Genomic DNA, 15,023 nt, shown 5'->3' on the forward strand with positions numbered 1-15,023 from the left:
AAACCCGGTTTCTGTGCATGTACAGAAAGCAAAAAACAGCAAAAAACAAAATAGTGGTGACCACAGACCGACACCAACAGAACCAGCTCTGTGATATCATCACCAGTTTGCTATAGAACCGGTCCAAACTGGGAAAAACCCACCTCTGACATATACAGGTATGTCTGTATATGTCTGTGTATATATATATATTGGGGTGAGTGAGTCGGTGGGTGTACACACACACAAATATACATACATACATACATACATACATACATACATACATACATATGTGCATACATACATACACACATACACACTGTATACACAAAAAATTCATATTCCTATTCCTAGGTCAATATCCTAATCACTATGTCATATAACATAGAAATAAATTCAGGATTGCCAGAAAATCCTAGCATACTTCTCTAAGGTGAGAAGTTGAACAAACATTTCAAATCAGGGGTATTAAACTTAAGACCCGCATGCCAGATTCAGCCTGAGGGTGCAGGACCAGCCTGGAAATAGCAAAGGACCAGCCCAGAGTGCCTCTGATAGCAAAAACAAGGCAAGGGGGGTTGCACTTTGCCCCTCCTTCCGTGTTCTTTCCAGCAGGGTGCTGCAGGAGGCTGTCCAAGCTGAAAATGGGACACCAGAGGACCACATACACCCCACTCCCCATTTGGCATTGGACCAGATTACCTCCAGAACCGCCTGCTACCGCACGAATCCCAGTGACCGATAAGGTCCCACAGAGTTGGCCTTCTCCGGGTCCCGTCGACTGAACAATGTCGTTTGGCAGGCCCCAGGGGAAGAGCCTTCTCTGTGATAGCCCCGGCCCTCTGGAACCAACTCCCCCCCAGAGATTAGAACTGCCCCCACCCTCCCTGTCTTTCATAAATTACTCAAGACTCACTTATGCCGCTAGGCATGGGGGAGTTAAGATTAATTGGATTGTTACATGCTGTTTTTATCATTGTTGTTAGCCGCCCCGAGTCTGCGGAGAGGGGCGGCATACAAATCAAATCAAATAAATAAATAAATAAATAAACAAACAAACAAACAAACAAATAAATAAATACATTTTGGCTGGCAAGGTGCTGCAGGAGGTCTCCATTGTGTTTGCTATCCATCCATCTTTTTCTCCTGCCCCATGCAGCCCACAGAGGACAACTACAATGTTGATCCAACCCTCAAAGAAATTCAGCTTCACGCTCCTATTGTAGATGAAGGTTGTGATGAAGCATTTCTCTGTTACTACCAAGAAAACTACATGGATAGGTTTATAAAGTTACCAGCCATTGAAATCAATTTGAGCAAGACTTTACTTGCACTATTTTATATTTAATCTGAATGATTAAATTCAATAAGAAAGAGAACTTTTGTTGAAAAGCCATTTTTCTATGTTCATGTTTTCTTGGATGGAAGAATTTGACCAGCCACTCAGAAATGTGGCCATTAATATTTCCCTGCAGAAGCAACAAACTAAAGCCTTTCTTTTCCGTTGAGAATTAGTTTAATTCCGGATCATTTATTTTCTTTATTATCTTAAACTTTACTGACATGCACAGATGTTCAGTAAACAAGACTGCTTGCAAAAAGATGACAAGCATCTCCTCCTGGTGGCTTATGCTCTTAAAGTCCTTGTGTCCTTGTGGGAGTAGGATTGTGGATAGCATTTGGATGAATCCCAAATCCCAAACTGAATTTTGCTGATCCAGAAAGATTGTATGGCTGTCCAAGTGAAGCAGAAGTTTGTTTAAAACTATTTCCAGGCCTCCTGAATAATTTGATGCTTTGATGCAAAAAGATAGGACAGCAGGACTGCAAAAAATATTTTAATACTAACTATTATATTTTTCAGAGCATAAGACACACCTCCTCCCCCTCCCCCCCGAGGCTGAATATTTGAGTGCGTCTTATATTCTGAATGTAGCTTTTTCAAAACTTTTTTTCCAGCCCTAACAAGGCACTAATGATCTTCCCGGTTCTTACCAGCTTGCAGGCTTTTTCATTGCTACTCCCTCCAAAGAATGTTTTTTTCTAGCCCTAAGTCTCTGCAATCTTTTTTTCATTGCTACTCCCTCTGAAGAAAGTTTTTTTTAAGCCCAAACCAAGGGATAAAATAATGTGCTGAAGCAGACCAGACTAAAAAGGCTAACTAGATGAATACCTGGCAGGCAGAGAATTTTTTCCCCTATTTTCCTCCTCAAAAACTAAGGTGTGTCTTATTTATTTATTTATTTATTTATTTATTTATTTATTTATTTATTTATTTATTTATTTATTTATTTATTTATTTATTTATTTATTTATTTATTTATTTATTAGATTTGTATACCGCCCCTCTCCAGAGACTCGGGGCGGCTAACAGCGACAATAAAACAGTGTACAATAGTAATTTGGTATTAGAAATGATTAAAAATACATTAATATAAAAACCAAACATACATACATACATACCATGCATAGAATTGTAAAGGCCTAGGGGGAAAGAGGATCTCAATTCCCCCAGAAGAGGTGGGTTTTAAGTTGTTTATGAAAGGCAAGGAGGAGGTTCTAATCTCTGGGGGGAGTTGGTTCCAGAGGGCCGGGGCCGCCACAGAGAAGGCTCTTCCCCTGGGTCCCGTCAGGCGACATTGCTTAGTTGATGGGACCCGGAGAAGATCCACTCTGTGGGACCTAACTGGTCGCTGGGATTCGTGCAGCAGAAGGCAGTTCCTGAGGTAATCTGGTCCGGTGCCATGAAGGGCTTTATAGATCATAACCAACACTTTGAATTGTGACCGGAAACTGATCGGCAACCAATGCAGACTTTGGTGCATTTTATATTCTGAAAAATATGGGTAGTTTTCTTTTACTTTTCTATTTATGGAAAACACACTAAGTTCTGAAAAAGAAGTGTGGGGGCGAAATTGAATGGTTTTGTTTTCTTCTTTGAATTAAAGATCAGCAGCTTATTTGTACTTTTCATCAATGAGTGATGGATAGATTAATCTCCTAATTACAAGGAACACTTTAACAAGAGGTATCCAAGCACAGTAGATGGAAATTAGATCTTACATCAAGTTTTACCATTTCTTCTTCTGTTTTGTTTATTATTCTCAACTGGTCAAGAACCTTTGGAAAGATTTGGTAGAGAGGAGTATTTTTATGACTTCATTCCAGCTAGTTCTCATTTTTCTGCCAAGTCTTTCCAATTTTCTAGCCCATCTCTTCCAACATTACATTTTCCAGGTTTTATTTGGAAACAAATTCTTCTACCGTGTTTATTATTATTATTATTATTATTATTATTATTATTATTATTATTATTATTATTATTATGTTATTATTAAAACCTTGCTTAGCAAAAGCCATGATTTTAAGCTGTGCAAATTCAAAATCTACATTTTTCTCTTTTCCAGGTTTTGTTGCCTGGTGCAATTAAATAAAAAAATTAGTTTCCAGAGCATGAACATTGTTAAGTTTATATTTAGTAGAAATCAGAGATCTCTATTACAGTGATTTTCAACCTTTTTTGAGCTATGGCACATTTTTTACATATACAAAATCATGGGGCACATTGAACGGGGGGAGGGGGCTAAAAAAGTTTGAACAAAAAAATTCTCTCTTCCTCTCTTTCGCGCTATTTCTCTCCCTCTTTCTCTCTCTTCCTTCCTTCCTCTCTCTCTCCATCCCTTTCATTCTCTCTTCCTTCCTCTTTTTGCTCTCTTTCTCTCTCTCTCTCGCCTTCCCTCCCTCTCTTTCTCTCTCTCTTGCTTTCTTTCATTCTCTTTCTTTCTTTCTTTCTTTCTCTCTCTCTCTCTTTCTCTCTCTCTCTTTCTTTCTCTCTCTCTCTTGCTTTCTTTCTCTCCTTCTCTTGCTTTCTTTCTCTCCCTCTCTTGCTTTCTTTCTCTCTCTCTCTTTCTTTCTTTCTCTCTCTTGCTGAGCTTCGCGGCACACCTGACCATGTCTCGTGGCACACTAGTGTGCCACAGCACACTGGTTGAAAAACACTGCTCTATTACTTACTTGCAAGTTGAATGGAATATATAATTAACAATGTTTCAATTTTTCTAAAGATAACTTTATCTTAATTATCATATAAAGAGAACTAATCAAATGTCTTTGGAAACTTTCAATTAGGAGATGAGGACATAGGCCTCTTTGATATTTTCTTTTCCTTGCAAACGATATTTGGAAGCTCCAACCTGGAAGTAAACCGAGTTTCGAAGACCAAAGATCTTCAAAAGAAGTATCCCCCTTGAATTTATCTAATTTTACTGAAAATAATCCAAATTAGTGGCCATAACCATTCATGTGGTAATAAATTCCATGGTTCAGTTACGCGCTATGTGAAAAACTGCTTTCTCATATCTGTTGCAAAACTCTTCCCAGTTAGCTTCACTGGACAATTTTATGCTGTGCCTGATTCCGTATACCATGGCCTATCACCTATTTTTCAAACTAAAGAGTCCCCAATCTTTTAACCTTTTTTTGTAGAGAAGGAAAACTGATTGTTTGATTGCCCTGTTATCTAAGGCAGTGTTTCCCAACCTTGGCCACTTGAAGATATGTGGACTTCAACTCCCAGAATTCCCCAGCCAGCATTCACTGGCTGGGGAATTCTGGGAGTTGAAGTCCAAATATCTTCAAGTGGCCAAGGTTGGGAAACACTGATCTAAGGTTTATATCACTTTTTAAATGCTGCAGTGAGATTTGTACACAGTATAAAGTTGCATCAGGCTTGTGGACCAGGGGTGGGTTCTTCTCGAATCGGATCAGTTCCCCCGAACTGGTAGTGGCCTGCTGATGATGTCACAATGATGTCACTGAACTGGATTGATCAGTGCCAGTCCGTGGTGGCCACCATCTCTTTTTATTTTTTTTCCACTTTTTAAAATGTTTTAAAATTTATTTTTCCTTCTGCACAAGCACAGAAGCTGAGTTTCCAGCACTGTGAATGTGGTCGCCATTTTGTTTTTGGCTTTAAAAAAATGCAGAGTTTTTTTGTACTGCGTGCGCAAGCACAGCCACGCAACACAAGAGGAGGCGAACCAGCAATGAGGTAAGTTGGAACCCACCACTGTTGTGGATAATGCTATATTTCAACTAATGATCAAAGGCAGGCTGATACACTGAGAAAATATAGTATGCCTCAAAGGAAGATGTCAGCTTATTCATATACATTACCACTGTCATGTTTTTAAAAGTAGTAACCAATTACACTAATTCCTTAAATCAGTATTTTTCAACCAGTGTGCTGCGGCGCACTAGTGTGCCGTGAGACATGGTCAGGTGTGCCGCGAAGCTCAGAGAGAGAAAGAAAACAAGAGAGAGAGAAAGAAAGAAAGAGAGAAAGAGAGAGAGAGAGAAAGCAAGAGAGAAAGAAAACAAGAGAGAGGGAAAGAAAGCAAGGGAGAGAGAAAGAAAGCAAGAGAGAAAGAGAACAAGAGAGAGAAAGAAAGCAAGAGAGAGAGCAAGAGAGAAAGAGAGAGGGGGGGAGGGAAGGTGGGAGAGAGAGGGAGGGAGGGAGAAAGAGAGCAAAAAAGAGAGGAAGGAAGAAAGAGAGAAAGAGGGGTGGAGAGAGAGAGAAAAAAAAGAAGGGAGGGAGAGAGAAATAGAGTGGGAGGAAGAGAGAGAGAAAAAAATTGTCCAAACTTTTTTTAGCGCCCCCCCCCCCCCCCCCACTCAATGTGCCCCAGGATTTTGTAAATGTAAAAAATGTGCCATGGCTCAAAAAAGGTTGAAAATCACTGCCTTAAATGATAGTCTAATTCCCATTGACTTATTTTCAAAAGATTTAAGCCTTTTCCAAGCATATATATTTGAAGACAAAGGCAAAAGTGCATATTAGGCTCATCAACTTTAAGTCCATATTCAGGGTATTGAGAATAATGTTGGGCTCCCAAATCTGCTAAAAGTTGCAAAGATCTTCACCATTCTATTACTCCAAGGGAAGGCAAATCAAAGGCAGGTGACTGGTCATATTCAACAACTCAAGAAAATGTTTAAGGCTTGCCATACCAAAGATCTCGGATTGATCAGCTACACAGGTCAATGTCAGAGAGTCTATCATTTCATGTCAAAATCTCTTACCAACCTTTAACATTCTCTTTATGTGTAAGTGAAATTGTGGCATCCTTGTAGTATATTGTTTGTAAGGACCAGAGAAGCAGTGGAAAAACCACCAAATCTTTGAAGCTCTCTGCTTTCATTTGCTGCATTGACGGAGTGTCTGTTTCAATTTGTAAATCTGCTTCAATAGAGGTAATCTGATCATATCATCTTTGAATTAAAGCATCCCTTTGAAGTTTTGTATAGTCCTAATAGTTTGGAAGGGGAGGAGATAAGAGAGGGAAAGAGAGAGGTCTATATTACTGTGAATCATATCATATTTTGACAGGTCTGTCAGAAAAATTGATAAGACTTACTGACTTGCATTGTTGATAAAAGAATCAAAATACTTGGGCATTTCTAATATAGTTCCAAATCTGAAGTTGTAAACATGTGTCGCTCAACACAATTTTCTGTGTTAACAGATATAGAAATTGGACATTTTTACTTTTTACCTTCAAAACTCAGACTATTAATTCTGCCTTAAGGCACCAAATAGCACACAGCACCATAAAACAACCTAAATCACAGGTTTGGAGGATGAAATGTTTGACCAGGAGTTGTTTTCCTGATAGCTGCAGTAGCCTTAGGTTAAAAGAATGGGGAAAAATTCCAGGTTTCATCCAGAAATATTAATACGTTTTCAGAACACATGTTGAAAGCATTTCCTCTTCTTACTGTTCTATTTGCAAAATATATACAGTATAGCAATATTTAATCAACAGTGATTACAACTGATTTTTTTCCTTATTAACTGGACTTGACATTTTTTTAAAAAGGCAATATTATGACTTACAGTGCCCATTCATCTACTGGCTTCTCAGGCCTATAAAATGTGATTAGGTTACTGTTGTGGTTAGCTCTGGCCCAGCTCCTGCCCCAAGGACTGTGGATGTGGGGGAGACATCCACATGCTGCAGGCCTGTTTTGCCCCCCCCCCCCGGTGGAATCTACTGATGAAGGCTCCTCTGACCAAGAAGACATGAGTGACAGGGAGGAGGAGAGTGTGGCAGACAGCTCAGAAGGAGATCAATTATCTAGCTCCTCCTTGGATTCAGAACAAGACTTAATGATACAGCCACGCATGCGGAGAGTGATGCATAGGCAACAACAACTGAGAGATTATTATCAAAGAAAATGAGGCCACCTGTGGTTGGGTGGGGCTGTGGTAATTAGTGAGGCTGCTATAAATAGCAGCCTGTGGGTTTGGCCATTGTGGAGGATTATCTGATCGTTGTGTTTCGTGACTGCTTTACTGATTTTAACTTTTTGTGTGCTGATTTTTCCCCGCTTTGAAACTAAACCAGGGCAAAGTGTGTTTCACTTTGTAAAAGAAGAAGGACTGTGAATTGCCTCACAGCTGCAAGCTAAGTATCACAGAACTGATAAGGGACTTGTACAAATTACCAGTTTGTTTGGAGACTAGTGCTCTTTGCTATACCAAAAGAGGGCTTAGTTTAAGTGAATTTTCATTATAAAGAACATTGTTTTGAATTTTCAAAGGTGTGTGTGTCTGAAATTTGTACCTGTGAATTTTTGGGAGTATTCTACCAGAGAGCCCGACAGAAGAGCTACCAGTTTTATATGCATACTACTTTTCCACAGTAGTATCACAATTTCACAATAATATTTGTTTGTGGGGGGAGGGACAAGTTGCTTAAAAGCAAAATAGGATTGGCCAATTCTCTTTTCATCCATGTACTTAAAATAATTCAAGTAATAGTCAAATCAGTAGCCTAATTCAAGACTGTCGAGATCACAGCCCATGACCAGGATGCGTTACAGGCTGGCCAGGCCCACGCCCAGTTTGGCAAAGGGGAGGAGTCCCGATTTTCATATGATGCTGCCATGATAACGCCCCGTGCGTTTGACACCCCTGACCTAATTCATAACAGAGAGTAGGGTTAGATCCTAGTGGACTTTTACAAAATAATCTTTCTTGAGAATGTGATTAACCCCCCAAAATACAAAGTTTAACACTTTTGCCCCAAAAGAAGAATGTTCTTGAATTACACTGATCAACTAAAGATTGCGTTTTGATTGCATTTTGCGTTAAATCCATCAAAATTTAATGTGACTCAAAAGACTATCACAAAGCAAGATCTGAACAAAGTCTCCATCTAATTTAACATTTTTTTTAAAAAATGGATGAGATATCCTGTTATGGAAATCAGTATGCCTTGGTCCAAATTAGTCTTTTAGATTCAAGGAGGAAGAAAATATGTTGACTCACTAAAGTTTATGCCCACAACTATATGCATTGGAAATATTGGTAGATGCTTCTTTCGGTACTAGGACACTTTTTTTTTTTAATAGTAGAATGATTAACCAAACATTCAAAACTCCAGAAATGTTGCATTAGCTGATGTCACTGGTTTTTCAAAAAGTAAGCAAAAATGGGAAGCTGGCTTAAAGCGGTTGAAGGTTGACTACTAAAAAAATAATGAAAGTGAAAAATAAATGGCAGCTGCTAAATTTAAATCAAAGTATTACAATATCACTGATCAAAAAAATGATGTAGGGGACAATGAAGTTGTTTCAGAAGTCCAATGAGGAGAGTGAGAAAAAGAGAAATCATTGCATAGTTATTAGTTATGAATTATAATTTATACGAACAGAATTTCTCCTTGTAACGACTATCAAAGACTTTTGGTCATAAATATTTCCAAAGAAAATATCTGTTAACCCAAGACAATTAATAATACAGTGAAATCCAGCAGTTCTCCTAGGAAGGTCTTCCTCTCTAGCTAGTCAATTATTATCTTCATTTCAAATGAGGAGCTTCCTTTATATGCAACAGGCCTACATTTTTATGAGGGAGATGAAATACTCCATGGCATAGCTTTCTTTTTTCTTTTTAAAAAGGGTTTCCCCCCAAAAAAAGCTGATAGTAGATCTTCTTTAACTTTACAGGATATTATTCTTGCTCTATATCCCTGAAAGTCTTTATTTGGAAGTTTTCACGGACCTATTTATTGGATTCCTTAGAGGACAATCCTCATATGAAATTGCGGACATCAAGGAGAATGGACAATGCAAAGAAGTGGCTCGGACTCAGTTTTTGCTTTATGATGAACCTCATTACGACTGTATTATCTGGAACTAGCAGACCTCCAAGCAAAGGTCAAGGACAAAGTCTCTCAGACAACTTGCTTCTTCATCAACGCATGAAGAGGAGTTGGGTGTGGAACCAGTTCTTTGTTCTGGAAGAATACACAGGAACAGATCCTTTGTACGTTGGGAAGGTAAGGAGCTGTATGCGGGATGGGGAATGAGAGATCTACTATGATCATGAGATGGTTAATGGTTTAAAGAATATTAGAATATTTGTTGTGAATTTCACAAAAGAGGGGGGTTTAGTTGAGAGAGCTGAGAGAATATAGAATTTCTGTTCTCCAACGATATATATACGTATATATTTGTGAGCATTTGATTTATATCTGAGAGCTTCCTGTTCATGTCACCCTGAACTGAGAGGAATGGCTATGTTGAAAGACTGTCAATGATTTGCCTTTTTCCTAAAGATCAGCACTGACAATTACCAGCTGTAATAGACATCTTCCTAACAAAATCTCTGTCAGCAATTATTTGAACCTCTTCAGTGTCAGTGCACAGACTGGTACAGATTGATAAAGAGAGCGTGGGGACAAAGAGAGATTGTAGTGGCTTATTTTGGCTTCCCTCTGAAAGTCTTTGAACAAGAATTGTTTCTGTATTCGGAACATATTTCCCAACCATTGCCCAAGTATGCCAAGGTTAAAGTGAAATCTAAATCATACTGTCATAATGCAGCCAGCATTTTAAGATAGTTCTTATTTACAATATTGTTGCTGAATAGGAATAGGTAATCCAACCATATTATTAATTTTTAGAAAATGAGTTATTTACTGGTAGTTTGAGAATCAGCACTGGCATAATGTACTAATAGTAAAACATTGTATACCCAATTTTCTTTCAGCATCAGAGTTAGATTAAATTCATGATATTCCCATTGTTCCTATCAATTTTACCATTTACAGTATGCATCTATTTACTCATAAACTCTAATTTATTCGATTTCTATGAAATATTTCAGTTATCCACTTGTAAACAAGATTTCCAAAGTTTTTAGAGTTCTGTGTTACAAGTTCAGTCCAAGTATTTTGCCCTGTTTTTGCAATTCTGTTTGAACTATACTACTTATTTGAAGATGACTCTGACCATTGGGAAGAGAGAGTATTAAAGGATTTCATCTTTGTCTTATTAAGAATTAGGAATTCATAATTCTGTATGAAGTATTCTCTTTCCACTGATTATATTTTTGTATATTCACCTTCATTAAATAAATGAGGCAGGGCCAATGAATTTTGGCTCATTCTTTTTCTGTGTTTATTCCATAATTTTAATCTGCTGCTTTTGACTGACTAATGTATTATAGTTTTTGCATTTCTATTTCTATAAACTAAAGTTATTTATGCAAGCTATCTGGAAGTCCTGCTCTCTCAGTAAAAGTGATCCAGACATAAGACGATAAAATCCAGCCTATGGTTTAAATTAGAAGCTGGCTTGGAAGTTTTATATGAGATTTTGTACCACAAATAGAAAATCAAAACTTGGTAAATACCCATTTTTGCTACTGCTGTTTTTCCAGAACAATGTTAATATATGTTAAATAAATTTAATATAATTTTAATTATATTTTTCTAAGTCTGAAAGTCATTTTTCTTTTACAAATATTCATTGTTTTTATTAAGTAAGTTCCCAAGTACTTAATTGCTTTAACCGTAATATGAATTCCATTTGCTGCAAATGTTGCTTTTCTTCTTTAGGGAAACTCCATTTCAAGTGTTGCTTTTATTAATTAATTCAATATCCTTATACCAAACCATATTGCTTATTTATTCTAAAGAATCCCTTGGATGAATAATTGAAAGGGCAACTTCACCGGCATACAATATGTAATTCTTAATTTTTCAGCTTGTTTCCTGATTTTTTCCCCCTTTGTCATATCTTCCTTGCAAAAGCTGAAAGAAAAAGGAAGGAGAAAGGCAGTCCATTTTGCTTCTTGTTCTTTTTAAATGCCACGCCCCTTGCAAGAAAATCCCTGCACTTCATCAGTATATTCAAAATTGTGACTATAAAAGGCCATTCAAAATTATCCACTCCTCCACTCGAAATAGAGTACCCTATGAGACTAGACTTTCAATCCTGGGCCTAGAAAGTTTAGAACTAAGACGCCTTAAACAAGATCTAAGTATTGCCCACAAGATCATATGCTGCAACGTCCTGCCTGTCGGCGACTACTTCAGCTTCAACCACAACAACACAAGAGCACACAACAGATTTAAACTTAATATTAACCGCTCCAAACTTGACTGTAAAAAATATGACTTCAGTAACCGAGTTGTCGAAGCGTGGAACTCATTACCGGACTCCATAGTGTCATCCCCAAACCCCCAACACTTTACCCTTAGATTATCTACGGTTGACCTATCCAAATTCCTAAGAGGCCAGTAAGGGGAGAGTACTAGTGTACTAGAGTGCCTTCCGTCCCCTGTCCTATTGCTCTCCTATATCTCCTATACCTTTCTTCTATTCCTATATCTCTTCTTCTATTCTTTCATTGATATGTTCTATGACTATATCTTCTTTTCTATTATTTCTTAGATATATTTTACTATGAGTATCTCCTCTATAACCTTCATCATGTATTTTACTATGTGTATATTGTTATATACCCACTAAAACCCTCATTGCGTATTGGACAAAATAAATAAATAAAATAAATAAATAAATAAATAAATTTTCCACAATTAGAGAAAACAATACCTGTTTTCTTGCTTTTCTCATTTATGCGTCATTTCTGTCGCATAAATCCCAGCAACCGGTTAGGTCCCACAGAGTTGGCCTTCTCTGGGTCCCGTCGGCTAGACAATGTCGACTGGGAAGAGCCTTTTCTGTGGCGGCCCTGGCCCTCTGGAATCAGCTCCCTCCAGAGATTTGCATTGCCCCCACCCTCCTCACATTTCGCAAGAGCCTCAAAACTCATTTATGTCACCAGACATGGGGAAATTAAACCAAGCCCCCTTCCTCTGTTTATGAGATGTAATGTATGGTTGTGAATGAATTGGCTGACTGATTTTATTATATATGGGATTTTAGTAGTAATTTTTAATTAATTAGATTTGTTGTGTTGTTTTTGCATCCTGTGAGCCACCCCGTGCCTTCAGAGAAGAACAGCATACAAAATTAAAATAATAATAATAATAATAATAATAATAATAATAATAATAATAATAATAATAATAATAATAATAATAATATCAATAGTATTCAAAATATATTTAAACTGTTCTTTATGCATCTTTTTTAGAAACAAAATCCAATATGATTGGGCTATGTTATGTTAGTTAAAAAGCAGGATCGATGGATGGATGGATGAATGAAAGAATGAACGAACGAATGAACAAATTAAGCAAAGAACTGAATTGGGCATTTTGAGAATAACATCCATTGACTGAAAAGCTCTAGTAACTGCTGTTCTACCGTGTTTCCCCGATAGTAAGACACCCCCGATTGTAAGACGTATCGGGGATTTCAGGGGGGTCGGCTAATATAAGCCGTACCCCGAAAGTAAGACATATGTCTTACTTTCGGGGAAACACGGGGGTATTGCCGCCTCCCTCTCATCTAGCTGCCTTGCCGCAGTCGGAGCTCCCGCTCGTGCCGCAGCCAGAGCCGCGCCGCTTCAGCCAGGGCCACCGCCTCGCCCGCCGGGTGGCCCAAGCTCTGGGCACAGCGCGCCACTGCCAGCTGGCACCAGGCTGCGTAAGGGAGACTCTCCTGGGCACGCAGCTCCCTCGCCAGCGCCGCGAACTGCTCCGATGCCTCCGACATGTTGGGCTTGTGCAGGAAGCGCAGTCGGAGCTCCCGCTCGTGCCGCAGCCAGAGCCGCGCCGCTTCGGCCAGGGCCGCCACCTCACCCGCCGGGTGGCCCAAGCTCTGGGCGCAGCGCGCCACCGCCAGCTGGCACCAGGCTGCGTAAGGGAGACTCTCCTGGGTGCGCAGCTCCCTCACCAGCGCCGTGAATTGCTCCGACGCCTCCGACACGTTGGGCTTGCGCAGGAAGCACAGTCGGAGCTCCCGCTCGTGCCGCAGCCAGAGCCGTGCCGGTTCGGCCAGGGCCGCCGCCTCGCCCGCCGGGTGGCCCAAGCTCTGGGTGCAGTGCGCCACCGCCAGCTGGCACCAGGCTGCATAAGGGAGACTCTCCTGGGCGCGGAGCTCCCTCGCCAGCGCCGCAAACTGCTCCGACGCCTCCGACACGTTGGGCTTGCGCAGGAAGCGCTTGCGGAGCTTAGACGACACCAGCCGGTAGCGCGTCAGGAAGTCGCCGCCAAAGAGGCCTCGCCCGGGCCAAACCCCGAAGACGAGCCGGCCCCGGTGCCCGGGACAATATAAGACATACCACGAAAGTCAGACATAGTGGGGCTTTTGGGGATAAAAAGAAAGTAAGACACTGTGTTACTTTCGGGAAAACACGGTATGTGGGTGGGTCAGCTTTTCCAAACCAAGCGTCTTCCTGACATGCTGGATTACAACTCCTATTAGCCATCCTATGTACAAAATATGAAGTTAGATCTTCATCATATGTAGAAAGAACCAGTTGGGAATAGCTAGGGTTTGTAATCTGGGTCCTTTTCACATGTGTTTACTCATAATATTTGATCCTAGTTTTTCATCAGCCTGCAATTATTTTATCTACCATATCATTTACATTGTAGTTAAATCTACATTTAAAATTGTATTTTCTCTTACAATATTAATTTCTGTCAATTTTTTTAAAATGCATTTCAAAACTGCCCATAGGGAAACTATACGGGCTACTCAATAAACAATTAAGAGTTTATTTCCAGCTAACACTGGGAATTATGAAGCAAATTAGTTCAAAACAAGGTTTGCAAAGGATTATTTTAACAATCTCACTGTAGATATACAAAATGAGGGGATTCAAAGGGCCTTTGCAGCGAAATATTTTGCAGTCCAATAAACATGCAATCATTGCTAATTTGTCCAGAATTGAACCCTCTTCTATGCAGTAGCAGCATCTTGCAGATGTGTTATTAGTGGGAAATGTGATTTGTAACCAATCATTGCTAGAAGTGTGTTGTTACTGGGAGTGTGACTCTTCCCAACTAGTTCGTATCACTGCCAATCAGCTTCAATTTTAACCTCTTATTCTGAGGCATTGAAGAATAAGTTGCTTGTTTGCAAAGTTGTCTGGTTAAAAAACATTCATACACTTAATCACTTTTTGTAATTCCAGCAATTTGGTCACATAATAGATATACCCAAAGAACTATTAAACAATGTGTTTTGGTCATTTTGCAATATGATCCTAGTACTGTATTTTGCAATATGATCCTAAGACTGGGGCAATTAAATATGCCCCCCCACACACACACAACTAATTATTGTGATACATGGTGTGATTGTACTGTTTGATTGAGTAATACATAGGGTTTTTCGCTACAGTTTTTAAAAATATATTAGGTTTATATTGTATGCTGTGTTTTTATATTTACTCTGTTAGCCGCCCGAGTTTTTGGAGAAGGGCGGAATAATAATAGTAACAACAACAACAACAACAACAACAACTATTATTATTATTATTATTATTATTATTTTCCCAAAGCAATTGTTTCATATTTGCTCTGTGTTTTATTAACACACAATGGAGTGAATCTTTTTACTAAAAATCATTGCCTGCATAAGCGCACCATTGTGCCTATTGTCCTATTGTCCTTTTTTATCATTACTTTTTACTTATGTTTATACAAACTACTATCCTATACGTGTTTAACAAATAATATAATATAATGTAATGTAATGTAATGTAATATAATGTAATATACTGTAATATAATATAATATAGTATAGTATAGTATAATATAATATAATATAGT

General features: G+C 38.9%; 1 protein-coding gene across 1 annotated transcript in view; it reads left to right on the top strand.

The window, feature by feature from the left end:
* Positions 1–15,023, top strand: part of CDH20 (cadherin 20) — a 111,615-nt gene that overhangs the window by 43,190 nt on the left and 53,402 nt on the right. Inside the window, exon 2 of the mRNA XM_070749091.1 lies at positions 8,995–9,326. Within this exon, the coding sequence (XP_070605192.1) occupies positions 9,084–9,326 (243 nt within the window). The 5' untranslated portion in view covers positions 8,995–9,083. The remainder of the gene's footprint in view (positions 1–8,994; positions 9,327–15,023) is intronic.

The sequence above is a fragment of the Erythrolamprus reginae genome, chromosome 3 (genome assembly GCF_031021105.1).
Source record: "Erythrolamprus reginae isolate rEryReg1 chromosome 3, rEryReg1.hap1, whole genome shotgun sequence".
NCBI lineage: Eukaryota > Metazoa > Chordata > Lepidosauria > Squamata > Dipsadidae > Erythrolamprus > Erythrolamprus reginae.